Here is a 27,683-nt window from a genome sequence, read left to right on the forward strand (position 1 = left end):
GAAGTAACAACAACCAAGAACTTTCCAAAACTAATGACAGACACCAAACTACAGATCCAAGATCCAAGAAGTCAGAGGACCAAATGTCAGAATAAATACCAAACAAAATAAAACAAAACAACCCTATACCTAAGCCTATCCTATTCAAACTACAGAAAACCAAAGGTGAAGAGAAAATCTTGAAAGAAGTCAGAAGAGGGAAAATATCTTATCCATATAGAAACAAAGAATTATAAAACTGAACCGATTTTGTTCATGCCTGAAAGTCGTTCCATTCACTGCCTGCATTTCAGTTAATGGTACCGCCAGCCTTCTCATATCCCAGGCCAAAAATCTTGGATTCATCTTTAGCTCATCTTTTTTTCACCTTTCACCTCTAGTCTGTCACCTGTTGAAAATATATTTAAAACCAGCCACTTCTCACCGCCTCTACTGATACTTGCTGGTTCAAGCCACCATGGCGTCCCTCTGGAGTACCGGAAAAGCCTCCCAAATAGTATCCCTTCTTCCAGCTTTGAAGAAGGCAAGCCTCTCTTCAGTCTGTTCTTAACATAGCAGCCTGAGTGACCCTTTAAAAATATAAATTCTATCAGGTCATTCCTCTGCTCAATGCCTTGCAAGGACTCCTATTTCTTGCAGAACAAAATCCACTGTCCTTTCTATGGCTTTCAACACTCCCTTCTCATCTTACCTCCCATTACCTCTTTTCTCTCATCTCCACTCTTCTCTCCTTTGCTCATTCTGCTCCAGGCAGGCTTGTCTCCTTGCTGTTCCTTTAACGTACTAGCCACACTTGCTACATAAGGCCCTTGCACTAACTCTTCCCTCTGCCTGAACACTCTTCCCTCGGGTATCCTGAAGGCTCCCTCCTTGGCCCCCTTCAAGTCTGAAATGTGACACACTCAGTGAGGTCTCCGCTGACCACTTGATTCACTGTCACTGCCTGCTCCAGCTCCCTTCTCCCCAGTGCTCTGGAGCATCTGGCTTTTTCTTTCGTCCATAGCACATATTCTAATTTACTATAAACATTTTCTTATTTATCAGGTTTGTAGTTCATGGTCTGTCTCTTCTTTGAAAATGTAAGCTCCATAAGGGCAGGAGTTTTTGTTGATTTTGTTTGTTGATGTCTCTGGTACCTAGAGCAGTGTTTGTATAAACTATGTGCCTAATAAAGTTGTGTTTCATGAATACATTGTGGGATACCCTGAAACTGGCTATGTGGCCTGGGAAAACGAGAGTAGCAACAATAGTGATGATAATAATCATTCCGGAGGTGCTTTCTATGTGTTAAGCGCTTTATGAGTTTAATTCATTTAATCCTGACAACCTCAAGAGTGAGGCAATGGAAGCAAAAGGAAGGTAGGACTCCTGCCCACCAAGGTCATAGAGCTGGTTAGACTCAGAACCAGGATTGGGACTTCCAGGCATTCTGGCTCCAGAGCCCACGTTCTTGGCCAATGTGCTGTACTGAGAAATCGGATTATCTCTCTGTACCTCAGGCTTTTTCCTCTTTATTCCATGTTGTTGTGCTGGATTATTTTTAAGGATCCTTCTAGGTCCACAAAATCATACGTCACTCTGCTTCACTACTTTACCTACTTTGCTGAAGATTTCCCGACTAAGCTATCCGATAATGACTTGATGGAACCAGGAACCAGTGGCCCTGTGGACATCACATTGCAGATCCTTCCTAATGTCCATGCTTCCTCTTTTCAGATGCAAATATGACACAACCGTGCCTGAGTAAACTTGTTTTTCCCCACGACGATACAATGCCGGTTAGTCCTGCTTGTCCAGGTTCTCCTCGTACCTTAAGGATGAACAAAAAGTGATTAGGTAAATCAACTTCCTTCAAAGAGAGCAGAACAATTGTAAACAGCCCGATGAATCAGAACTAGCCCAGCATCATCTCCTGCTGTTTGGGGTAGATCAGAACTCTTGCGGGAGACAGACTGGGAAAGCTCGGTACAGCTGGAGATATTCAACTGGCCAGAAATACCGGGATAGAAAACGGCAAGATCAATAAAGAAAATTTTATTGGAAAAAAAGAGTTTTTAGCGTTCTTTGTTTGCCAGTTATGAGCCATTTCTACTTCACTGTATATGTGAATGACTCTCAACTATAGGAAGTCCTGTCTTCATTCACGTATTCAGCATTCAACAAGTGCTTATGGAGAGTCTCTATGTGTCTAGCCTTGTTCCAATTGCTAAGGGAGTAACGACATTTATCGAATTGGGCAGTACAATGAGTGAAGAGGGCCTGTGGGTGATGGTGCAGCCACAAGCAAAATATGGCCAGATAGAGAACACAACCTCATTTCTTGTCTGTGCCTCAAATATATTGCCCAGTTTGTTTACTTCTTGCATTACTAAAACCAACCCATCTTCAGTGGATGAATATTTGACATCTTGAAAGACTGTAAAAAGAATTATTGTCACAGAATGTCAGGGCAATTCCGGAGAAGAATACCTGACAACTGTTTGGAACCATGACTTGGAGAGTCTCTACATTCACGTGGATATGCACGTTGGAATGCACATAATGCATTCATTCTGTGTTTCTTATTAAAACACTTACAGTATGTCCCATTCACAACTCTTCAGCATGCTATCAGCTAAAAAACAAATGTGTTGATTGCAAAAATTCATTTGTAATTCATCTTTTGGACCTCTGAATGACTTTTCTCCCATTGAAGGATTGTTCGAGTGGTAGGTGGATGCCACCTCCGCCCTCCAAATGCCATTATAACCCCAAATTTAGATGAAATAACTAAAGATAGCTGCTACCAGAAAACGGCCACTTAAAGAGAATCCCTTTGAAACTGGAAACAAAATATTTGATTAGAACTTTATTGTTAGAAAGAAAACCAATTAAGAAAATAAGCTTACTTTGTCTTAAATTAGTTTAAATCCTACTTTTTTTGATTTTTGAAAAGACAGTGCCACGTGGTTCAATCTGATACTTACCACATTTTGATTAGATTTATGAGTCTGCACCAAATCTTAGAATGAACCAGAAATAAATCAAGTCTTGTTTGGGTTTAATTTTATAATTTTTGTTGACAAAGATTTATGGGAACATAATATCAAGTCCTTCATTTCATTCTCGATTCTTGCAGCACCTTCACAAATAGGGGTAATTTGCCTAAATATTAGAGGGCATGCTAAGGGCATCTTTTAATCTATAAGACTCAAATCCTTCTTTTGACACACAGAACCTGTCATCATCCTTTTTAACTTCGTTTTCTTTGAATGTTTACTAGTCCAGCTCTGCCAGATCCTTATTTGTCACAACTTTGTGTGTGATGTGAGTAGTTCCCCATTACTTTCAAATCCTGCATTATGTACATTTAATCGGCATTCTATTTGCAACACCAGAGGAACAAGCATATTGACGCAATAAAGAGGGAAAGATATTTGTGTCACATGGGAAGAAATGTTTAATCGGGACTAACATCATAAGTGTCACTTTAAACAAACAATCATTGGGTTCCTGTGTATTTATATTTATAATAAACCAGGTAGAAGACCACTCAGATGCAAATCTAACAACTAAAGAAAAATTTTAAAACATGTATGTAATAGTGTAAAAAATTTTGTTTTGAATGTTGGTTCTTCAAAAAAGAAGCTTTAATTAGAGTATAGGAATGATGGTTCATCTTACATACTTTACATACAAGCTGGTATTTGACTTCAGAGGTTAATAAAATCAATTTTTATTTAGATGAATCATTTGACAAACACGATTCTTTTCTCCTTGGAATTAGTCTTTCAATATCACGATGCTTAAAACACATCACACCATATTAAGAGCTGTTTTGTACTTTTATAAAAGCACTTTTAACAGTCACATTTTCAGACTTTTTGATTCACATGTATTCCAGTCACTTTTGTGTTTTAAAGATTCCTCATTTGTCCCCACACTTTTTAGCTTAAAATTTCAAACTACAGAAAAATTTAAAGAATAATACAATGAACACTTGTATTCCCTTTCCTGGATTCATCAATAATTGACATTTGCCACATGTGTTTTATCTCTTTATATATAGTGACTTTTTCTCTGAATCGTTTAAAAGTCATTTGTAGATATGTCACTCCTAATGTTTAGCATACATCTCTTAAGAGTAAGGATGTTCTCAGCCATCATCACAATATCATTATCACACCCAACCTAACACTGATATTCAAAACTTGACTAATAGTCCATAATCAAAGTTCCCCAATTATCTCATTAATGTCCTTTATAGCTTTTTTTCTTCCTTTTTTCTGACCCAGAATCCAATCATGGAACATATTTGCATTTGGTTGTCATGTCTCTTAAGTATCTTTTATCATAGAAAAATTTCCTGACTTTTTTTGATCCTTTATTTTTTTATTTAAAGTTTTCTTGTTTATTTCTTTTTTTAATTGAGATTCATAATAGTTTACATCATTGTGAAATTTTAGTTGTACATTATTTCTTGTCTGTCACCACATAAATGCTCCCCTTCACCCCCTGTGCCCACCCTCCACCCCCCTTCCCCTGGTAACCACTGAACTGTTTTCTTTGTCCATGTGTTTGTTTATATTCCACATATGAGTGAAATAATATGGTGTTTGTCTTTCTCAATCTGGCTTATTTCGCTTAGCATAAAACCCTCCAGGTCCATCCATGTTGTTGCAAATGGGACAACTTTTTTATTCAAATGGGACTTTTTTCTGGCTGAGTAGTATTCCATTTATATACATATACCACATCTTCTTTATCCAATCATTAGTTGATGGGCACTTGGATCGTTTCCATGTCTTGGCTATTGTGAAGAGTGCTGCAATGAACATAGGGGTGCATATGTTACTTTGGATTTGTTGATTTCAAGTTGTTTGGGAAGATACTCAGTAGTTGGATGGCTGGGTCATATGGAAGTTCTATTTTTAGTTTTTTGAGGAATCTCCGTACTGTTTTCCATAGTGTCTGCACCAGTTTGCATTCCCACCAGCAGTGTATGAGGGTTCCCTTTTCTCCTCATCCTCTCTAACATTTGCTGTTTTTGGTCTTGGTAATTACAGCCATTCTGACTGGTGTAAGGTGATAGTTCATTGTAGTTTTGATTTGCATTTCCCTAATTATAAATGATGTTGAGCATCTTTTCATGTGCCTATTGGCCATCTGTATAACTTCCTTTGAAAAATGTCTGTTCATATCCTCTGCCCATTTTTTGATCAGGCCGTTTGGGTTTTTTTGTTGAGTTGTGTGAGTTCTTTATATACTTTGGGTATCAACCACTTGTCTGATAAATGATTTGCAAATACTTTCTCCCAATTTGTGGGTTGCCCTTCCATTTTGTTGACAGTTTCCTTTGCTTTGTAGAAGCTTTTTAGTCTGATATAGTCCATTTGTTAACTTTTTCTTTTGTTTCCCTTACCCAATTAGACATGGTATTCGAAAAGATGTGGCTAAGACCAATGTCAAAAAGTGTACTGATTATATTTTCTTCTAGGATTTTTATGGTTTCAGTTCTTACGTTCAAATTTTTAATCCATTTGGAGTAAATTTTTGTGTATGGAGTAAGATAATGGCCCACTTTCATTCTTTTGCATGTGGCTGTCCAGTTTTCCCAACATCATTTATTGAAGAGACTTTCCTTTCTCCGCTGTATGTTCTTGGCTCCTTTGTTAAAGGTTAACTGTCCATAAATGTGTGGTTTTATTTCTGGGCTTTCAATTCTGATCCATTGATGTGTTTGTCAGTTTTTGTTCCAGTATTTTGGTCCTTTATTATATTTACATTTATGAAGAGCACAGTTTTGCAGAATGTTGCATAATTTGGATTTATGTGATTGCTTCCTCCTTATTAAATTCAGGCTAAACATTTTTTGACAGGAACATCACATGGGTAATATCGTGTACTTCCCATCACATCAGGAAGCACATGACACCAGTGCTCACCATCGCTGGTAACGTTACACACCTTAGTTTGAGTTTTCCTAAAAGCAAACCGTGAGACGAGGGCTTAGGTACAAGTAGTTTATTTGGGATGTGACCCCAGGACGTACAATGAGAGAGTGAGGGAATGAGACAGGGAAGGGAGAAAAGCCAATAAGTGAGTAAATTAATGCTGTGGGCAAGGGGGGCTCAGTCCAGCTGGGGATTCTTTGAGAAACTGAATGCCCTCCTCAGAATTATCCTATTGAAGGGCAAGGAAGTTATGGAATTTATCCACCAACTCTCATTGGTTGAAGGTCATTGCTGGGTGTCAACTCCCAGGCACTTCTGACCTGCCCAGTGTGCTGTGCAAGCATGCTCCTGCCCCCAGAGAGGATCTTCAGGTAGAGAGATGCAGAAAGCCATTTTACCTGGATATCTATTCCTAAACAATATATTGTTTATTTTTGAAGAAAAAAATAAGGGCCAGCCCCATGACCGATTGGTTGAGTTTGTGTGTTCCGCTTCAGTGGCCTGGGGTTCGTGGGCTCAGATCTGGGGTGCGGACCTACACACCGCTCATCAAGCCATGCTGTGGTAGTGTCTCACATACAAAGAGAGGAAGGTTAGCACAGAAGTTAGCTCAGGGACAATCTTCCTCAAGACAAAACAGGAAGATTGGCAACAGATGTTAACTCAGGGCCAATTGTCCTCACCAAAAAAAAAAGAAGAAGAAAAAAATAATAGCAAGCATAAACTTGTTTGTGTTAGAAAAGGGACAACTGTGACACCGTTGGATGAAAGTTCTGGGAGAAGGCAAGCTGAACAGGTTCCAGCCTGCCTCCTACGGCTCAGCAGCTCTCGGGAGTGGGCTGAGGGGCACATCTGGGGAGGGAGGGACTCCCGTGCCCTTAGCTCACCTACACCGAGGAAAACAGAAGGGAGAGCAGGCACATCACCAGGCAAACCAAACACTGATAAAAATCTCACCCTGGCTACTGCCCTCAAGTTAAAAGGATGGGACGTTGGCAGGGGGCTCTTGGTGATGCCTGCTCAGCCCACCCCGGCCTCTCAGTTCCCACGGCCCCAATGCACTGGGTGCTCCACACCCGGCCAACAGGTGTTACTGTGTCCCTTCTCTCTGGGAATTCCCCCTGCTCTCTCCTGTTTCCTGAATCCTGAAGGGAAGAAGAAGAGGAAGAAATCTTTTGTTTCGGTGGCGTCCGTTCTCCAGGAACTCCTTGAAAGGGGAACTTTTTGAGAACTTACTCGTCAGGAAATGTCAGGTATCATGGAAATAATTTACTTTAGGATTTAAAAGGCCTTGCTCCACAATCTTCGCCCGATTTAACCGCTCAGAAGTTTAAAGCCGATATAATTTCCTCTACTTCCTACATGACCTGTTCTTTTTTCTCTGGAAGCATGTAGAATATCCTTTTCTAGTCGAGGCTGATTAAACTTCATTTGGCGCGTCCTTCCTGTCTGTACCCATGCTCCTCAGTTTCACGGAATTTTCTTGAATTATAATGACTTCTGCCCTCCACTTTCTCTGTTCTTTCTTTCTAGGTATTCCTATTGCTTGGTGTTGGACTACTTTGACTGACCGGTTCTCTAATTTTCTTAGTTTTTGCTCTATTAAAAAAAAAACCTCTCATTCTTTTTTCTCTGCTCTGAGTGATACCTCAACTTCATTTTTCAAACTTCTACTGAGTTTTTTGTTTATGCCGTCTTGTTTTTACCTCCCAAGAGTTCTATTGTTCTATTTTTTTTATAACTTTCTCATCTTTTTTTTATGAACATAGAATCTTCTCTTATCTTTCTGAGGAATTAATGATATTTGTTTTATTTTTTTAAGATTTCTTCTCTCCAAATTTGTTTCCTCCAAATTGGTCTTTATTTAAATTTGTTTTAGTCTCTCTCTTCCATTTAAGAGGCTTTCATCAGACGTCTGGGGATCCCTGTCTGTCTGCTCATGATAATGAATGGAGGAAAGAGCTGAATGGAAACTGAGAGTGTGTGTGTGTGTGTGTGTGTGTGTGTGTGTGTGTGTGGCTTACTGATTCTGAACTTCACTGATGGGTGAACTGGATGACCCGTTAATTAGGAATTCTGAATATCACTGTGTTAGTTTCCTATTGTTACTGTGACAAATAACCACAAACTTAGTGACATAAAACAACACAAATTTATTATCTTATAGCTCTGGAGAGCAGAAGTCCAAAATCAGTTTCCCTGGACTAAAACTGAGATTTCGGCAGGCCTGAGTTCCGTCCGGAGGCTGCAGGCCAGAATCCGCTTCCCTGAGTTCTCCAGCTTCTGCAGGCTGCCTGCACGCCCGCCTTGATCCCCTTCCTCCACCTTCGAAGCCGGCAGTGTAGCACCTTCCGTCTGATTCCTGTTTCTGTTCTTCCATCTTCTCTCTGAATCTGATGCTTTTGTCTCCCCGTTGCTGCATGATCCAGGATAAGCCCCCGTTTTAAGATCCTTGGTTTAACCACATCTGCAAAGTCCATTTCCAGGTGACGTATTCACAGGCTCCGGGGACTAGGACGTGGACATTTGGAAGGGGAAGCTCTCACTCAGCCTACCACAGTGAGTGCAGGAGTCTTTCCTCTTGCTCTGGCCAGACTCCCTAGAAAGAGGCTCCAGCGTGGAAGGTAAAGTTCTGGCTGCCAGCATTCTGAGATCTGCGTGGGTTAAGCGGGCTGGGGGAAGAGCGGGCCTTACCGTTCATCATTCAGGACACGCCAGTCACTCAGTCTCTCTGGTTTTGATGTAGTGTCCACATCCTTGGTGACTCTAGTTCCCTACCATTCAGAGACCCTCTATTTTACCCTTCCAGAAAATAGACTTTCAGATGTCTGCCGCTTCCCACTGGCATAGAGACAGGGGACACAGGGACTCCCCCCACTCCCTCTCGTCTTGATGGTCTGCCCTTATTTACTTTAGTTTCCAGAGGTATCTGGCGCTATCCATTTGAGAGTCTTGAGGATTCTGAGGTAAGAATCTGGTTGGCTCTCAGCTCCCCCCACCCCCACCCCGGATAGCTTGGGATTTTCCTGTTTCTTGAGTTGTTTTTGTCAGTTATATCTCATTAGTACGCTTTGTAGCTTCCAAAACTTTATTGCTGTTGTCTCCTCCCTTAACCTCCTTGTATTTGTTGGTTTATGTTTTAAAGAAACCCCTTTATTGTAAATTCAGTGTAACTTTAGCCACGAGTGTGTATGTGCGTGTGTGGGTTTTCATACTAACCAGAAAAAGCATTTGATTTGAGTTGGCTATGCTCCTTGGGTCAGGCACATGTTGTCTCTGGCCTGGGTGGCCAGGCAGGACATGTAGTAAAAAGATTTTAGTGGTCAGCTTTGTGCATCCCACCCTACCTGCCCAAGTACACACCCTCAAGCTTGACTCCCAGCCTCAGTTTCCTGCCAGGTCTCTCAGTTCCTCCAGAACTGGAATCTCATCCCTGGCTCCCAGCTTCATCTCACCAAGAAGGAGGCAGAACTGGCAAGAGTCTTTCTGAATTTAAGTAGTTGTGGTTTCATAATAGTGACCTTGAATTGCACTACTGCTCATGGCCTTCCAGTGGGGTGGAAGCGTATAGGCCAGAGGCTGGGGTTTTAGGAACCTGAGTCTGATGGCCATTATGTTCACATGTGGCGAGAGGAAGTGCTGGCCTCTCTCCAGTTTTGTCTAGCCTAGCAATGCCTACCTTTACCTTTACCTTCTTTTTCTCCCCAAACTTCTGACCTATGCTGTCCCTATGAGCTTCCTCCGTCCCTTTCTCCTTCTCCTGTGTTGGTGGCATTTCAGGCTTCAGCCATCCCAAATCTGCTCCAACTGAACCCAGGTCAGATTTAAGTCAACCTGGTTCTAAGAGCTTCACGTGTGCCAACTCACTTAATCTTCACAACAACTCTATTCTTCCTATTTTACAGATTTTGAAACTGAGGCACAGAGAGGTTAAGTAAACTTGACCAGGGTCACACAGCTATTAAGGCAGAGTCTAAATTTGAATCTGAGCAATCTGTCTCCAGATTACATCTTTAAACCACTATGTTATAGGGCACTCATGAAGCACATCCATGTGCCAAACACTGTTTTCTGAGCTATCTACATATAAACATGTGTAAATTAGTATACACATATACACCCATGTAATCCTCACAGAAACCCTAGATCAAGCAAACAAGCAGAAAGGAGTATATTGATGATCTGAACAACAAAATGGACAACTTGATCTGGGGGTGCATGTGGAATGCTGCACCCAATGTTCGGAGAAACATACCTTTTAGTACTGGGAATGTTTACAAACATTAGCCATAAAACGAGTCTTAACAATGTTCAAAAGTTTCAGAATCATACAGACCACATTCTATGATCACAATATAATTAAGTTGGAAATCAATAAAAAAATAACAAAAACTCACATATTTAGGAATTTAAAGGCACGTTTAAAAACTTATCAATCGAAAAATAAATCATAAATAAATGTGGAAAATATTTATAACTGAATAACAAGGAAAATACAATATTTCAAAACATGTGAGAGTCAGCCAAAGTGATACTTAGAGAAAAAACTGCAGTCTTAAATGCTTATTTTATGAAAAGAAGAAAGTTTGAAAATTAATAAGCTTGGCATTTGATTTAAGTCAGGAAAAGCAATATAAGATAGAAGCAAGGAAAATAAGAGAGAAATAATATGTAGAAGAGCAGAAATGTGTAAAGCAGAAATCACTCTCAATTCGGAGCAGCTCGCAACACTCAGTCTCTCTGAGGATTAGAAGACGGAAAGGGGGCCTTCTGAAACGAGTGAGCACAGGGCTGGCACACACACCTTCACATCCACCTCTTTCCTATTTTAAGCTTATGTGGATTTCACAGAAAGGATTAGAGGATACTTGCGTTTTAAACATTTATTTTTTCTACTTATTGAAAATATTCAAGGAAAATTTTCAAAGGAAAATTTGGAAATATAGAACAATGTAAAGAAAAGAAATATAACTTATAATCCCATCATTAGGAGATAATTATTAACCATTAATATTTGAGCATTATTCCAGTCTTTTTTTCTATGTATCTGAAGGTTTGTACATGTCTACATGTAATTATATGGTTATTTAAAACTTTGGGCTCAAACTGCACAGATAGATTTTTAGCCAGCTTTTTACTTAAAATTGCATCATCAGCATATTCACTTTAAACACAAAATTTGGGGAGGTGTATAAATGTTTAGTTTCCTGATAGATAGACTCTACTGTATTTGACCGTGCCCCTGTTTTTAGAAAATGTTTCCAGTTCTGTGGTGGAGTCATTCAGCCGACATCTATTCATGGTCCCTCAATGTATGGTACCATATTGAATCTAGACATGGTGGAGACAGTCCTAATGTGTTTGGCAGACTGGTGGGGTTGACCTGCCAGAATTTGTTTACAAAGGGTCTGAGGAGTCTTTGGGAGAACTAAAAAAAGAGGGTGCTGGATATGACACGCTTGTGGGCTTGAAGGAGTAATCACATACTCTCTGCATGTTGGCTTCCTTCCTCTTCCTCTGATTATTTTCCTGACAGCAATACCTAGGTTGTTTCATTCTTGGTTTCCTGGCTCAAATTCTCAAGGAAGAGTGACCACCAAGCTCGTTTGGGCAGTAATTCACTCTCAGCTATTCAGAGGCCACTAGGGTGACAAAAGGCTGCCCACGGCTTCGGTGCCTGTTCCAGTTGTGTTGGCCAGGTCCAGGGCATGGGGGTCGTGTGGTACACAACATGGCTTGCTTTCAAGATGCTTGCTTCAGCGAAGGTTGTAGACAGGGCAATTCCCCTTAAAGGAGGCCGTAAGCTGAGCAGGCACAAAGGAGGGAGGAATTTTCCAGACTACTGGCTCCTGCTGCCCAGCTTTGGCACAGAGTAGGTGTTGGCAGGGCATTGTTGACAGTGTCCACAGAGAAAAGCAATGGGGAAGGGGCAGAAATGTTAAGGCCCAGTGACTCTACAACGGAGACAGGTGCTCAGCAGAGCGATCACGGAGAGCAGAAGGGCCTGGCATGAATATCCAAAATTGTCTACTATGTCTACTTTGTTCTAGGCCCTATGGATGATGGGAAAATAGAAGACATGGTTGCTATCCTCAAGGATGTCGTGGTAAGTATAGGAAGAAAATTGATAAATGTTTTACTTAAAATTTTTTTATAAATACAAGTAGTGGTAACTCCACATGACACAGCTATCAACTGGTCAATGGTCACTTTCTCTCACCTATTGAGCATGTCCTCAACTGTTCATTTATTTCACGGCTACCTCTTGTAGGTGACCACACTCGTTAACAAGAGTGACAAAATAATGCCAAGAGCTCAGCTAGATTACATAAGTTTATATAAAACATTGTTTGGCTTATCTGTCTCACTGCTTCCTTCATTGAACATTGAAAGAAGTGTTATTTTGTGGCATTTATAGATACTCAAGACTGGAAAACATGGAAGAAACATATGCCTTTAGAGGTTGGAAAAACAGCAAAATTTTTTAATAGTAAAAATATGGGTTTTTAAAAAGTGTTTTAACAGTGAAACATAATAAAGAAAATTTGGAAAATATAAAAAAGTGGGAAGAAGGGTCACCTGTGGCTCAAATCAACGGCAGCTGACATTTTTGTGTAAATCCTTCTAGATTTAGTTTTTGTCCTATATTTTGATTATTTGGTGTTTCATTTGTTAGTTTTAGTTAAGCTTATACTGTAAACATAAATTTGTATTTTTTTCACACAGCAGTATTCATAATCTTTAAAACATCGTTTGCAATGACTGTATAATATTACCAGTAATGAACCAGTCTTTATTTAATCCTTCCACTAAAGTTAGACTTTTGAGGTATTTCTAATTTCCAGAATATTAACTAATGTTGAAATATATGTATTTGTCTAAAGTTTTATCTTGTGTTCTTATTTCTTTCCATGGTTTAGATTATTGGCGATAAATTTGTCTGATCAAAGGGTATTAAGATTTTCTGAAGATCCTGACACATTACTTAGAAAAAAAATCTAAATGGAAGGGTGGTATAATTGGCATTTCCAGTGAGGACTGTAAATTTCACAAGTGGGAACAATAAACACCAAGAGGAGAAAGCACAGTAATTTGAATATTGCCCTCAAGTCTAGACAGTTGACATGAGACTTGGATAGATGGCCAAATCCTGATGATGGCAAACATTCCTGTCCTTATTCAAATGATTCCAGGCTATAAAAAAAGGAAAAACAAAGTGAGTAAAGTAGTACATTTGGATAGGTTAATGATCCGTAATCCAGGTAGCAACTTAAAGTTGTAGTTCACATTCAAAATATGATAGAATAGAAAAATATCTACTTGAAACTATGAAGAAAGGTATCATGCATTGTACGCTGTGAATAAGACACAAGATATCTTGTTCATGGTTTCTCTTCACTCTGGACTTGTTGGATAGGTTCAGGAATTTTAACCGTAACTAAAGTAACATCAGTATTTTAGATGAAGCAGAAGTAGTTTCAATAGGATAAGACCTATTTCCCTTCTTCAGAACCACTCATTAATGACTCAGTATAAAGAAGGATTATTAGTTGAATATAGCAGTATTCAAAAGAGAAATTATTTCAATGGGATAAGGTTGTGAGCCTTCAACTATTTTATTAATGAGGAAATTCTCAATAAATGCTAAGACTTCTTTTGCTTTGGGTTAATTCTACATAGAACACTGAAGTGGTGCTCATTCAAAACACTTGTGCTGCTTTCACCATTCAACACAGAATGCAGGTTTTACAATTATTCCATTGATTCAATCCACATAGACAAACCAACAGACACATTGGAATACGGAAAAAATTGAGATGTGAGAGCTTGAGTAAACATGAGGGCAATAGAAATGGCAAGAAATGATGGAGCTCGAAAAACCTTCCAACAAGATTCATTGAATCCTGGGCAGCAGAGGTAGAACGGAGGAGGTCTGGGCGCCAGTGGGGGTCTGTTACCTGGATGATGACTGAATAGGTTCCACACAGTATCTTGGATAACTGAATGACCACTCTGATGAGGCAGACGATCACTTGAAGCCCACTGAGAGCTATGAGAATGGAAAACAAAATGATATTCCACTCCACAACGTGTGCAGGTTCAAGGCACTGAATCCATAGGCTGGAATCTGTAAGGAAACTGAGAGAGGGAAACGGTCAACAAGACCTATGACCAAGCCTAAATACTTGGTCCAAGGAAGAAGGCTGCAGATATTTATATGTTTGGGAAATTACTGTATATGGTTAAAATACATATTATTAAATATGAATTAACATATTTTAAAAAATCATTCAGATACGTATATTGAACACGTAGTATGCGTAATACTGAGCTATGCTTATTATAAACATGGTGCCTGCCTCAGAGACAATTCTAATTCAGTTAGAAGGCAAGACACATACTGAAGACTTCAGTAGCAATGAAGGGCAGCACATGCCAATACCAAGAGAGGTAAGGATTGCCCATTCCCCAGGAGTCCAGAAGTCAGCCTGGGCTGTTGGGGACGAGGCTGAGTTTGCACTGGACATAAAACCATACAGGTGGCAAAACAGCAAGCAGAAAGGCTGCTAGATATTCCTAGCCTCCATCCCAAAGCTCTTTAGATCAGTGGTTCCCAAACTTGAGCACGCATCAGGATTATCTGGAGGGCTTGTGAAAATGCAGATTGCTGGGCACCACCCCAGAGTTTCTGACTCAGCAGGTCTAGACAGGACTCAGACTTTGCATTTCTCACTTCCCAGCTGATGGGCTTGCTGGTCTGGGGTGCACAGTGGGAGGACCCCTGCAGTAGAACGTTGCTGTTCTGCAGCTCTTTAGGAGATTCAGATTATGAGGTGGAAAAGTAAACAACGGAACAGTTCCATCAGTCTAGCAGAGAATGGCAAGAATCAAACCACTTCCCAGAAAATCGTAAAACCAACTGGATCCACCTGACTGACTTTTGCTTACTTCCAGGTCTGCCACGGCCATTAGCACTTCTCCTAAAGGTGACAGACAATCTGTTCAACGAAGTGGAAATGGAAAACTGGTCTCCTCAAAAAAAAAAGAAAAAAAATCCCCCAAACGAAAACAATCAAACCCATTTACAGGGCAGAGCTGTTTATAAATATCTTGTCAATAGCAAGATGCTTTTTCTCAAACAGCAATCCGGGCACCCCGCGTACCAGCCAAGAGCCCTGGGCATTGGCACCTGTGGCAGAAAGGGGTGAATTCTGCATTTTGGTGACCATCACCAGACCTCTTTCTTCTCTTTGTTTTTCTTTCCCTCCCCTCCATTTCTCTCCTATTACTTTCCATCCTCTAACTCTCTCTTTTCTCCTTTTCTTTATTTCCTACTCTCTCTGCTTCAGGACACTCAGAGGCATTCTGAGAATTTCTTGATATTGCTAATGGCCCTTAGGTCTCAAGTGTTTCCCACTTGAACATGCAGTCATAACTCCTGGGCGTGTAGGATCTTGGGCAAGAGACTTTACATCTCTGAGCTCAAGTCTTATCTGGACACGGGCCCTAGGGTTATTGTGAATAGTCAGTGAGAGGTATGTAAAATGCCTTGGAAGCTGTTAAGCACAGTACGGTAATTTCCTGTTACCATCGCCCCAGACCTGCTTCCTACACCCTCATCCTCCTAACTCAGTCCCAGTCACCGCGGAAGCTAATCCCTTCAAGACCCTCACTCTAGACTCTTCCCAGGACATGCTCTGCACAGATCATCCAACACTGTAAAGCAAGATGACTTGCAGGGCTTCTATTTTTCTCAAAGACTGTGGTACTGTTCATTCTTCCTGTGGACCGTAATTGCACTGGTGGGGTCTGGGAGGAATAGAGCAGCTTGCCCTGATGCCCACGCCCTCCACAACCTCCACAGACAGCTCTATCACAGAACTGACTTCACTGTGCTGTAATTCTATCTATATCTGTATCTGTGTCTATTTCCTCACCAAATTGTGTGCTCTGAGAGCATAGATTGTGATTTATTCGTCTCTGCATAACCAGGTCTAAGGACTAAGGCAGTGCCTGGCATGCTGCAAAGATCAACTAATGCTTGTTGAATGCAACTGATTCAGAGTCCTCACTGGCCACTATGCCAGCGACTGGACCTGCTGGCCACCTGGCAGATGGAAGACATGATGTGGCATAAAACATTATGAAGGTAATGAGATTAATAATAAAACCTAGCTTGTCTTGAGAATTGATTAAATCTAATTTGTGCATCACTTCCATTTAATCCTCAGTTCTCTGAGGCAGAAATGATTATTATCTCCATTCGCAGAGGCTCAGAGATCCCCAGGGATCTGTCTAAGGTCACACAGTTTGCAAGTAGGAGACAGGTGGCTTAAAGCTGGACCTACAGGGCCTGTGCTCCAAGGTCATGTTTACCCTAAGGCTTCCAGCTCAGCGGGATGTTCCGTCAGGCCTGTGTGCACTCCTAGATGGAAGTGAGCCTGTGTAACATATCTGTGATTCTCTAGCACCTAGTCCAAGACTAGGACAGAGGAGGTACTCAGTAAACGTTGATTGAATAAATGTACAAATGAATAGCTGACCGTACAAGTTTAATATTAATGCCTGCTGCGCCCAGAATTTGCCAAGCCTTGGAGACTTTTCTAGGAGAGCCGAGACAGCTTCCCTCCAAACAATGTTTCACCTCCAAACATTTTAATGAAGCTGGAAACAGGTGAATTCAAATATCAAGGGCAGCTTAAAGGAGGGATGGAGAGGCAGGTGGGCAGTCTGAGATTCGTGCACTGAAAGGGGGGGCCTCTTTGGTTTGGAGTGGGGAAAATTCCAGGGACTGATGGCATAAAAAAGGATTTCTATATTAGGTCCCCTTTCCAGAGCCCCTTCAATCCCACAGGAGTGTCTCCCCTAAGTGCTCAGAAAGACCTGGGGTTATTTTCTAGGTTCTCCTAACAGGAGGGAGAGCTCTGCTCACAGCAAGCGGCACCTTGTGGGAGTTTCAGAATAAAGGCAACAGTGGTCACAGAAGTAGCTCTGCATGCAGGCCTAGGTGAGCGTGTAAGGCCTCAAATAGATGAGGGCCTTGAACAATAAAATCCGTCATGGGGAGTTGAGGAGAAAATGCAGCTTCCCCAGGGAATGGTACAGACACCCCTCATTTTGTCCCATTAGAATTCTGAGCACAGGCCAGGTTCGGGGGAGAGTCGGTGGCTCTCTCCTGTGTCCCTATCTGGGCCCTGCTGCCTCTGCAGGTGCTGGTAGGCCAACAAGCCTGGCCCAGGGCCAGCGTGAGACGCTCTGTGATCCAGGATTGGGTCCTGCAACGTCTGACTGAACTACCAGGCTCCTGAGCAAGGCCCCTCCCCAGACTCTTCTTCCACATGCTGGATACGCTCCTTGCTCCTTCCACAAACTCCTGCACCTGGTCATGTCCCTGGACCTCAGGCTGCACTGTGCGGCTCACCCTGTGCCTCCTTCTCTCTCTGTAACCCCTGCTGGTATATCCCTGGGGGGCACCACCCAAGGGCGCTGTGATTCTTTCCCAACCACACCCTTTCACATCTATAAGAGACCACATGTCCAACTTGGCCACAAAGCAAGACTGACTTCCCAGAACCACTCAAGTCCCAGGCTCCAGCAGTTGCCAGACCACAACCACCATGAAGCTCTGCTCTAAAGTATGGGAGAAACACGTCTTTCATTTGGATAGCTCCATGACAGCCTCAAAATAATGAATGCACGTGTCATTAAAAGACTGGAGAAAAAAACGCCTAAACAAAGATCTGTGCCACCGCACACTGGTCTGGATATTAGCAAAGTCATAGGAAAATTCTGCACTAAGGTAGCCACATGGCAGCCCAGAGCGATGATGGAAAATGAGCAAGACCATGAAGCCAGGTGTTTCTGACTGTCCTGCCTCCTCGATCTGGGGAATTAGTTCTTACCGTCCCGCAGTGCCTTCAAAGGCGTACTCCCAGCCATGGAGGGTGCGGCAGTATGGGCCCTGGACCAGGCCCAGAGCAGATATGACCAGGCAGTATCCAGAGCAAGCAATTCCAAGGGCAGAGAAGATAATCGACAGCAGTGTCTAAATTAAACACGGAAGAAGTAGGTTAGTGCCGTAGAATGAGACAGGAGATTTTGTGGATAAATGATCAGACAGGTGCCTTCTCTACTCATCTGAGCCAGCTGTCCATCTAACTAATACCGAATGTCCGTGTAGAAATGGAAGCATTTAATCCAAACCCACCTGATCTCAAAAATAAGTTTTTAAATGACTTTTTGCTTGATATTCCACAGTGGAAACTAGTTAATTTACTAAATTTGTATTTTTCTGGAATTTTGATATCAAAATAATGATCACCTCTTACATAAGTGCAGTGAAGGGATCTGATCAATCAATCTATACTTATTGTTGAAGACTTTATTTTCTAGGTAGGGCTGGTTTGCTAAGAATCACAGCTATGCTCCCTGCTTTTCTCTTATGAAGACGATGTTTGGAGAGCTTCACAGACAGGAATGTGCAGGGAAATAGCAGGCGTTAGCCCAGATGGTCATATTTATATTCAAGTGAGGATGGGATTGATGGGGAAGAGGCTGTTTTCATTTGATGAGAGAGAACGAGCAATGTTCACTGGCAGATCCGTAGGAGCCGAGTTCTGAGAGTAAGTAGATCAGTTTGATGTAAGAGGGGTTCCTGCAGAGGAGCAGCAGAAGGAAAGTCCGCGAAGACCAGACTGACCCAGTGCTGCTGCTGGGAAAACAGGGCCGACAGGACACAATCCAGCCCTTGAGTTGCCTACAGTGAGCGCAGCTCGGCAGATCTGGGCGGAAGATGGCCTTGAATGCTGGGTCAAGGAGGCTGGACTCCATCCTGCAGGGCAAGTGGCTTCCCCCCATAACCCTCTATTAAAATTTTTTCAAGTCTACAAAAAAGTTGCAAGTGTAGTACAATGAACCCCTAAACCTTTTGCCTAGACTCATCGTTCGTGACTATTTTCCCATTTTTGCTCTCTCTCTCTCCCTCTCTCTGTATGTATATGTATGTATGTGTGTGTGTGTATATATATATATTTACACATTTTTGTGGCTGAACCATTTGAAGTAGGCTGCAGACATTGTGATTTCTCACCCCTAGACACATCAGCACGTATCTCCCAAGAATAAAGACGTCCTATTATTCTCGAGCTGTTTTTCACTTTTTGGTACAGGATCCGAGGAAGGTTTATGCACAAGGTTACTCTGTAGATAATCTCTTTAGTTTCCTTTAATCTACACTAATCTCACTACCTTTTTGTTTTTCAGGATATTAAGTTGTGTTTGAAGAATCCTAGCCAGCTGTCTTCTAGAATGTCCCACTTTCCAGCCTCTTCTGGTTGTTTCCTCCCCATTGGACTTGGGTTAAACATTTTGGCAAGAACACTTGCTTGGTGTGTGTACGCAGTGGGCCTCTCACTGATTTTGGTGACGTAGAGTTTGATCTCTTGGTTAAGGCGGTTTCCTTCAGATCTATAAACGTGTTTTCCACTTTACAACTAATAAGTAATTAGTGAGGTAATTCTTTGAGACTGTGTCGTATCCTGCTCCCTAAAGACATTCCACGTGGTGGATTTATCAGCCGGTGATGATCCTCATATCTGTTGATCACCAGTTCTCACAATAACGGTTGCATTGCACCACTTTTCCAATTCTATCATTTCTCCTGCCTTTATAAGTTATCATTTTTCTGCACAGAGCAACTTCCATTTCCCGTTTCTCTCTCCTCTGCCTCTCTCTTTCTGTATGACTGTAGACTCATGGATTTTCTAATTCAATGTGTTATAATTCATCATTATTATTATTCTTTTGAATGCTCAGATGGCCCAAATATGGCCAAGGGGAACATCCTTTCAAGTCAATTCCTGTGTCCTTTGACATATCCTTATCATTCTTTGAACACTTCCTTGCTTCCTGGCCCAAGATGTCCCAAGTTCATTTTGAATTTATGCTGCCTTAGACCTAGAATAAACTATTTTTCCCCCAAACCATGCAATTGGTTTTTGAACAAGGAAGGGATATGACCAATAATTGATTTTGGAAGATTGCTCTGGCAGTGGCGGCATACCAGCTGGAAGTGAGAGAACCCAAAAATAAGGATTCCAAGTGGAGACAACTTCAAGTTGAGAGGACAAAGACTTGGAGGAAAGGACATTAAGGAGGAAATGAACACCTGGAAATGGACTGAAAGAAAAATTCTGGAGTTTGGGACTTGGATGTAAAGGAGACAGAATAGGGATGTCAAGAAGGGTAGTTGAGTTTGGGAGAAAAGTTGTTAGTTTTAGAAATGTTGATTTCAAGTGAGAGTAGCACGGCCACACAGAAACATACAATAGCCAGTTGATGATAAATTCAAAAGCTGAGACCAGAAAAAAGAACAACAAACTTGTGATTTTAGGGATAAAAGATACCTGAAATTATATTTCTCATACTGATTTTAATGGTTTTGCCCCATCACAAGGTGAGATAAACAGAGCTACTTTTTTTTTTTTACAGTGGATTACTGTTAGTTATACTTTATAAAGAAAATTTACCTATTCACCAATGCCATCTTTGCAAAAGGAGGAAGGATATTTTGAAAAGATTAAGCTCATTCTTCACCAAATTTACTCTTAAGCAGTTCACTGGAAATATCAGTGAAGAATTCATTCATTTCGGGAAATTGGCAATCATGGCGCAACATACACATATGTGCACAGACACAAATTAACGTGCAGCGTGTGATAGAGATCATTGCACAAGCCAGGGAAGTCTCAAAATAAAATGGGAATGAGAATCTCTCTGAGTCACAGTTTCAACTCTTACTTCCCCTAGCTCAAAGCCCTCAGTTTTGCCAATTCCTCACGAATTTACTGTTTCTTTATCTAAAAGGTGTAGAAGCTTGCTGCTCTGGTCACTTCCTCAGGTCTTCATTCTTACGCGAACTCTCCCAAGTACATATAAAAATTCAATAAAATTTTTATGCTTTTTTTCCTAATTGTTTTACGTCACTTTAATTTTCAGACCCAGCCAGGGACCCTAAGAAGGTCAAACTTTCCCCCGACTAAAAAGTGAATCTTGGGGCCAGCCCCGTGGCGTGGTGGCTAAATTCTGTGTGTTCTGCTTCCGTGGCCCAGGTTTGCGGGTTTGGATCCCAGAGTGCACCTATACCACTTGTCAGCCACGCTGTGGCGCTGACCCAGGTATAAAGTGGAGGATGATTGGCAGGGATGTTAGCTCAGGGCTAATCTTCCTCAGGAAAAAAAAAGTGAATCTTGGGTGACCTCAATTTCCGTTTCAAAGCTTCAGAAGTTACAAACTGGTGCAGACTCAAATTTGGCCTGAAAGATGTGCTTTATTTAGTTTAAATGTGAATTAATTGCCAATATTTTATAGTTGAGAAGTTTTACACAAAAATCTGTATTTCTACTTTTTATTGAAAACTGAGAATTCTTGCCCAATTTCATTATGGTGACAAATGCCTGGTCTTGGGTAATAGCTCCCTCCCTTCCTTAAATGGAAATTTTGCTCTGATGCCTACCCTACTCACTTTTTTCATTTCCATCAGGCATTTGGCTTCTGGGAGCACATGAGTAGTGACCCCTATTCCAGAGCCTACTTTGAAAGAGCCAAGCAGGAAATCCAAGTAATCCTCTTTCCCTTCCTCCTGTTCTTCCCATTGAGATGTCAGTCATCTCATTCAATATTGACTCCTGTTCAGACTCTAGACTATTTCTAGCTTCCATTTGCACTGGAGATGCTAATAGTGAGTTAAGGCAAAATTGAACATGCTGAATTTTATTGGCACATACATTTGTTTTCTAGAAATTCCCGGAGTTTCATAGCTTAAAGTTTACCTGAATCCATTGTAATTTACCTAGGCAATTTTGAAAGCAGCTACTGGGGGATGTCTGAGTTGATTGGTTAAGAAAACACACATATACACCCACACACACAGTGTATTTCAATTTTTCAATTCTTCTCCACTGGGGCATAGTGCTAAATTAAGCAACTAATTTAGTCTGCCAAAGGTATCAGTCCAAGGAAGCTAGCCATGACATCTTGGCTGCACATGAAAATCTGGCTGCACCAAGACCAACGATGTCAGAGCATCTGGGGGTGGGATTCCAGCTCCCAGCTCCCAGATGCCTGCACTGTGCAGCAGAGTTCCGAACGCCTACCAACCGCGGGCAAAGCTCCTCCTAGTTAATAAATCACATGATCTCTTTGAGCTACGGTTGACCCTCATATGAAAGAAGAGTAACAATGATCTAATTCACCCGGTAAATGTGGAAGAACTGTAAAGCGCTATGCAGGTGCGAATAAACAATGATGACAAGGAGGAGAATGGTGGTAATGTGGCACCGGGCGCCTGCCTGTTGAGCACTGACTTAGAAAATCTGGTTCTGTTATTCTCTCTTGACTCTATTTTAACCATCTTTAAAGTTCCAATTTGAAAAATGTACATCACATATACCCAGTGACATGGATGAATCTAAAAACCATTACGCTGGGGCTGGCCCCGTGGCCAAGTGGTTAGGTTCACATGCTCCACTTCAGCAGCCCAGGATTTCCCTCGTTCAGATCCTGGGTGTGGACATGCCACCACTCGTCAGGCCATGCTGAGGCGGTGTCCCACATAGCACAACCAGAAGGACCTACAAGTAGAATATACAACTATGTACTAGAGGGCTTTGGGGAGGAGAAGAAGATTCGCAATAGATGTTAGATCGGGTGCCAATCTTTAAAAAAATAAAAACCACTTTGCTGTGTGAAAGAAGCCAGATACAAAAAACAAATCCTCTATGATTATGTTGATATAAAATACAAACTAATCTATAACGACAGACACAGATCAAAGATTAACCTTTTGGCAGCGATGGGAATGTTCTGTACCTTGATTGTGACGATGATTTCATGGGTGTATTCAACAGTCAAAACTCATGGAATTGTAGACTTTTAATGAATACCATTTTTTGTACATAAATTAGTCCTCAATATGGTAGATAACGGAAAAAAATAGACTCACAGTCCCCCAGTTAGGAAAAGGCGGTGTTATTTTCTAATTTCCTGTATCCTTAAATCCTGAATTTCCGGAAGAACGTCAGCAGAACAAAGATGGAGGAGAGACTGTAAACAAAGTGGGAGATAGTTTTTGGAGTAAACTCTTGGGCTCTGAACGAAAGGATCGTGATGAGGCTATGAGAGTATCAATATTTTTGTGTTTCTGGGTGACAGAGAAGAAAGCTGGAGCCCACTCAACCATCCTCACAAAACTCTCTCTCTTACCATGTATTTTTTGCTGCAGTTTTCACTCTGGCAACACTTACAGTTGTTATTATTCTCCAGTACAAGAAGAACTGCGGCTACTATAAGCATCTGTAGCAGGGAAGAGAGAAAATATCAGAAATGGAATACCAGTTTGCATTCATGCTCACAATCGGAGCACAGGATTTGGTGCACAGGCTCAGGGTCAAGCAGACCTGGGTTCGAACCCCAGCGCTGCCATTTTTTAGCTGCATGAAATTGAGAGTCTTTCCTGTAAAATGGTGTTGAGAGCTCACCTCAATGGGTCCTTATGAGCTTTGCATGTAAAAATTTGAACACAGTGTTTGATTCCTAGTAAGTGATTGATAAATGTTGGCTATTATTATCATGGCTGTCAGTCATCAAAAGCTAATGATCAATGAAGAGTAAATGGTATGGACATGGGAACCACCCTGCAGCCAGCTGCCATTTCTCGCTGACTCCACTGTGGACAGCAAAGGAAAGTCATTCACCAGACTATGCGGTTTGCCAGCCGCTCTCCATTGACTGCCATCTGGGAATGGAGGCAACAGGCACAGTTAAGGTGAAACTACATCTCTTAATTCAAAGCAAAGTAAGTCCAATTTCCCCATGCATTCAAGCCATCTCAGCTTCAAAATTTTGAGTGTTTTGTCTGTATCAAGCCAACAAACTGGGAGAATTCACCGTATTCTACTTCCCTTTCTTGGTATCCTAGGCAAAGGGCTCAAGTTTTGGAAAGAACATGGATTTGTTGAATATTATAATTCCTGGTTGGGGCAGGTATGGACTGTGAATTGCTTCTGGCAAATTCTCCACCTGTCCTTTACTCCCACTGTTCAGTGCTGAATCTTGAAGCTGAGTTCATTGTTATTTTACTGTTTATAGTTAATAGTCCCAGTTTCCAAATTCCTTCGGCCTTCATTTATTTATTTATCCATTTAATTATTTATCTACATTCCTCTCCTTTCTTCCAAAAGGATTTGATGCAGTAACAATAATGTTTTTCAAGAATCCTAGGGGCCAGCCTGGTGGCGTAGTAGTTAAGTTTGCACGCCCTGCTTCAGCAGCCCAGGGTTCGTGGGTTCAGATTCCAGGCACAGACCTACACACTGTTCATCAAGCCATGCTGTGGCAACATCCCACATACAAAATAGAGGAAGATGGGCACAGATGTTAGCTCAGGGACAATCTTCCTCACAAAGAAAAATAAATAAATAAAAAATTTAAAAAAGAATCCTAGACAATGAAAAATAGAGAACAGATTCTCTCCTGAATGTTTTATTTTACATGGAATTTAAACTCAAGAATCCTATATTCCCCTCCTTTCAACACAATTGATTATTATGGATTTTAATAGATTCTGGTTTAACCTTACTAATGCTTTGCACTCCTCCATATTAACATGTGTCCAGTATTTTCTCCATAAGCATCTTTGCGGTAGGCATCTTTGTCACAAGCATTTTTGATGCATAATTAATTGACAATGAAGCAATTTTGCCATAAAAGTTTAAATAACAAAAAAATAAAAGAGAGACATTAAGAAAGACATAATGAATCATGAAAAAGCAATAACAAAATTAAAAAGACTTGCTTGTAAAATACAAAATATTCGAACACATTTAAAATGTGTGTAGATTCATAATACTGCACAAATAACTCATTTTATTTTGTGGGTTGTACCTAAGCAGTTGTCTTCGAAGTCTTGTCCATAGTATTATACATTATATTTTTTGTGGATTTGTCTCCTCGTTTGGCATCCACTGTGCTTTTTCTTTTTTGCTAAAATTTCTTCCTTTACTACGAGAGGTATCATTCTCCAAATGCTAGTATGCGTATTTGTAACTGAGTTTTGCATTACACTGTGAAAGCCGTCTACGCTTTTGTTTGTTCTTGGCATATTTTCACATATTTGTCATAAAAATAAGGATACCATACAAAAATGGAGTCAAACCCAACTGATAACCAGTTATATTATCTTTTATGGCAAAATTGACTTATGGACAATCGGTTATGCGGCAAAAATGTTTGTGGCAAAAATGCTTGGAACAAAGATGTCTGTGGCAATGATGCTTACGGTGAAGGTACCTGGAACCTGTTCCAATCGCACATTGAGGGAACGATGGCAAGGCACAGGAAAGCAGGTGCAGTAACTGGCTTCATTATAATACTGGTAGAAATACTTAGATGTAGACCCTGGAGGCCAGTGTCAAAAGAGAAACACAGGCATAGCCTGAGTTGAAAGAGAAATTCCTTTCTTCTTTTTTGTCAAATTTAACTGCAATACAAAGGGCCCACGAATAATGGAGGAAAATTGCCATAATTCCACCACACTCACATATTTTCTGTATTTGTCCCTGGTGCTGTCCCACATGTGTATATTTTGCATAGTTAAAATCACAGTTTATTCACAGTTTTCTTGTATCTTTTTTAATGTAACACAAAATATTCATTTTCCATGTTGTTACATCTTCATAATTATACTTTTCATCACTGTATGAAGGGAATGTGCCATAATTTATTTGGCCACTTCTAAGCTAGAATGCTTCTAGTTGTTTACTATTATAAATGATGCTGCCACAAACACCTGGACATACATCTCTTTCCTTATTTTGGATTATTTTCTCAGAATGAACACTCAGATTTAGGATTACAGAGTCAAAAGACATAAACATTTTCATGGATTTTAATATATCATTTCAGAATCTTCTCCAAAAAGCTTGCATTTGTTTATAGAACTGCCACCAACATTCATTATGTACCTATCACATAGCAGCTTCAATAGCGTTGAGTATTAACATTTTAAAGTTTGCTAAAATATATGCAAAATGGAAACTGCTTTCCAACATAACTTTTCAAATATTATAATAATTAAACACCCACAAAGATATAAAGATTTACTAAAACGGATTTTCTTTTGCATTGTTGGTGGCGTAGTGAGCTTACAGCGCACAATGTGCTGTTTTTAGAAATGCTCGGATCAGGAAAAGTGTCTTTTCCTCTGAACTGCTGACATGATTCATTATCTGTTTGTCTTTAAAGAGCACAAATTCATTAGGAAAACATTCATGCATTCTTATTGTGGATAATTTGATTTAGTTTTCAAAAACATCCTCCTTTATTCGGGGTGTGATGTCAAACTATTTAATGACGATACGGCCCATCCTTCAACAAGTATTTGTAATCACAGTAGTCACTGGCTGCCTGCTACGTGTTGGTCTCTGTCCTGGGCACTTCACACATGAGATTTTATTTAATCCCCACAATTACCCTGAAAAGTTATTGTCATTATTTCCATCTTTCACATGAGGACGCTGAGGCTCAAAGACCGAGTAACTTGCTCAAGGTCTCATGGCACAAATGACAGAGCTTAGATCTGAACTCATGGCTGTCTGAATCTCCAAGTCTCTGCTTTTTCCACGCTATCTTAACACCCCTCTGAGCTAGAGAAATGGGGAGCGCAGACCGAAAATCGGTTCTAGAAAAGACCAATGCCTCTGGAGATTACATAGCTTAAACTGACACACAGCCTTCCTGAGGACATGATACTTCTACAGGCCAGTGTCCTGTACACTGAAACGGAAGTCTGTACAGTGAAAATACAAACTTTGACTAGAATAAATTTTCCGCATCGCTGAAGCTGCATAAATGAGCAGCTCACCGAAAACGAAGCTACTCTCCAAGTCCTAGCGGACACCAGCTCCTCTACCCCGACCCGTCTTCCAAACCTCAGACCCAGGGTTAGTAGAATGCTTTTTCCATTATTCATCATTTGTAGTAGGAACAAGGCAGTTCTTTCTAAAAACTCCCCCTTCTACGATCCCAAGTCTCTGAAGTCACACTTACCATGACACCTGAGAAACAGATTCCTTCAAAGTACCACACGTAGTTGGTGAGCTTATTGCTGGATGCATAGGAAGTTTGCCCATTGGGGAAATACAGTAATATGTTCACAGTTATACTCCAGAGAGCGAGCGGAATCAGCAGACCACTCAGGCAACCTCCACATTTCCGAGACCCCATTCCACCTCGCTCAGAACCTGCAGGAGATTTCAAGAGCGCAGAATTACGCGAAGCTTGGTTTTCTTCCTACCTGCCCTTTTTTTTTTTTTTGAGATTACCTACCACTTTCTGGGTCAGAGCCCTTTACTTCATATTCATGAGGAGCCAGGACTCGGACAGAACTGCCGCCCACAATCTCTCAGTGTGGAAGAGTGGTTTACTGTTTGGAGAACAATAGACGATGATCGACAGCTGAAGAGCTGAGCTGGTCTTCATCCTGTGCCAAAGGAATGCGGTGTTTTTAAAATAAGTCATTTTCCTCTGGATTGGAGCACTAAAGACTTAACCCTGAGCGTGTTTTAAGAAGGAAGTTGGGGTGGGGGTTGGAATTAAGTCTGGCAAATTTCATCCAACAGCGGGTAGGAAGCTAAAGAGAAAACTACCAAGAGAGTCTATACCAGACGTGGCGTGCGGCATGTTGGCTCAGAT

General features: G+C 41.1%; 1 protein-coding gene across 3 annotated transcripts; it reads right to left on the bottom strand.

Annotated features, from left to right (window-relative positions):
* Window positions 1–1,130: 1,130 nt before the first annotated feature.
* TM4SF18 (transmembrane 4 L six family member 18) lies at window positions 1,131–27,459 on the bottom strand. 3 transcript variants are annotated; one of them, XM_046684947.1, is made up of 6 exons: window positions 27,318–27,459; window positions 27,039–27,232; window positions 23,196–23,285; window positions 17,837–17,979; window positions 13,892–14,072; window positions 1,131–1,810 (listed from the first exon to the last, which is right to left on the bottom strand). In XM_046684947.1, exons 2-6 carry the CDS (start codon window positions 27,213–27,215, stop codon window positions 1,691–1,693), a joined length of 711 nt encoding a protein of 236 aa, XP_046540903.1. In that variant the 5' UTR covers window positions 27,216–27,232; window positions 27,318–27,459; the 3' UTR covers window positions 1,131–1,690. The 3 variants fall into 3 exon arrangements, with proteins under 3 accessions (XP_046540903.1, XP_046540918.1, XP_046540909.1); XM_046684962.1 differs by lacking the exon at window positions 1,131–1,810 and adding an exon at window positions 12,037–13,127 and having other exon boundaries at window positions 13,892–13,983; XM_046684953.1 differs by lacking the exon at window positions 1,131–1,810 and adding an exon at window positions 12,037–13,127.
* Window positions 27,460–27,683: the final 224 nt, after the last annotated feature.

This window comes from Equus quagga, chromosome 1, assembly GCF_021613505.1.
Source record: "Equus quagga isolate Etosha38 chromosome 1, UCLA_HA_Equagga_1.0, whole genome shotgun sequence".
Taxonomy (NCBI): domain Eukaryota; kingdom Metazoa; phylum Chordata; class Mammalia; order Perissodactyla; family Equidae; genus Equus; species Equus quagga.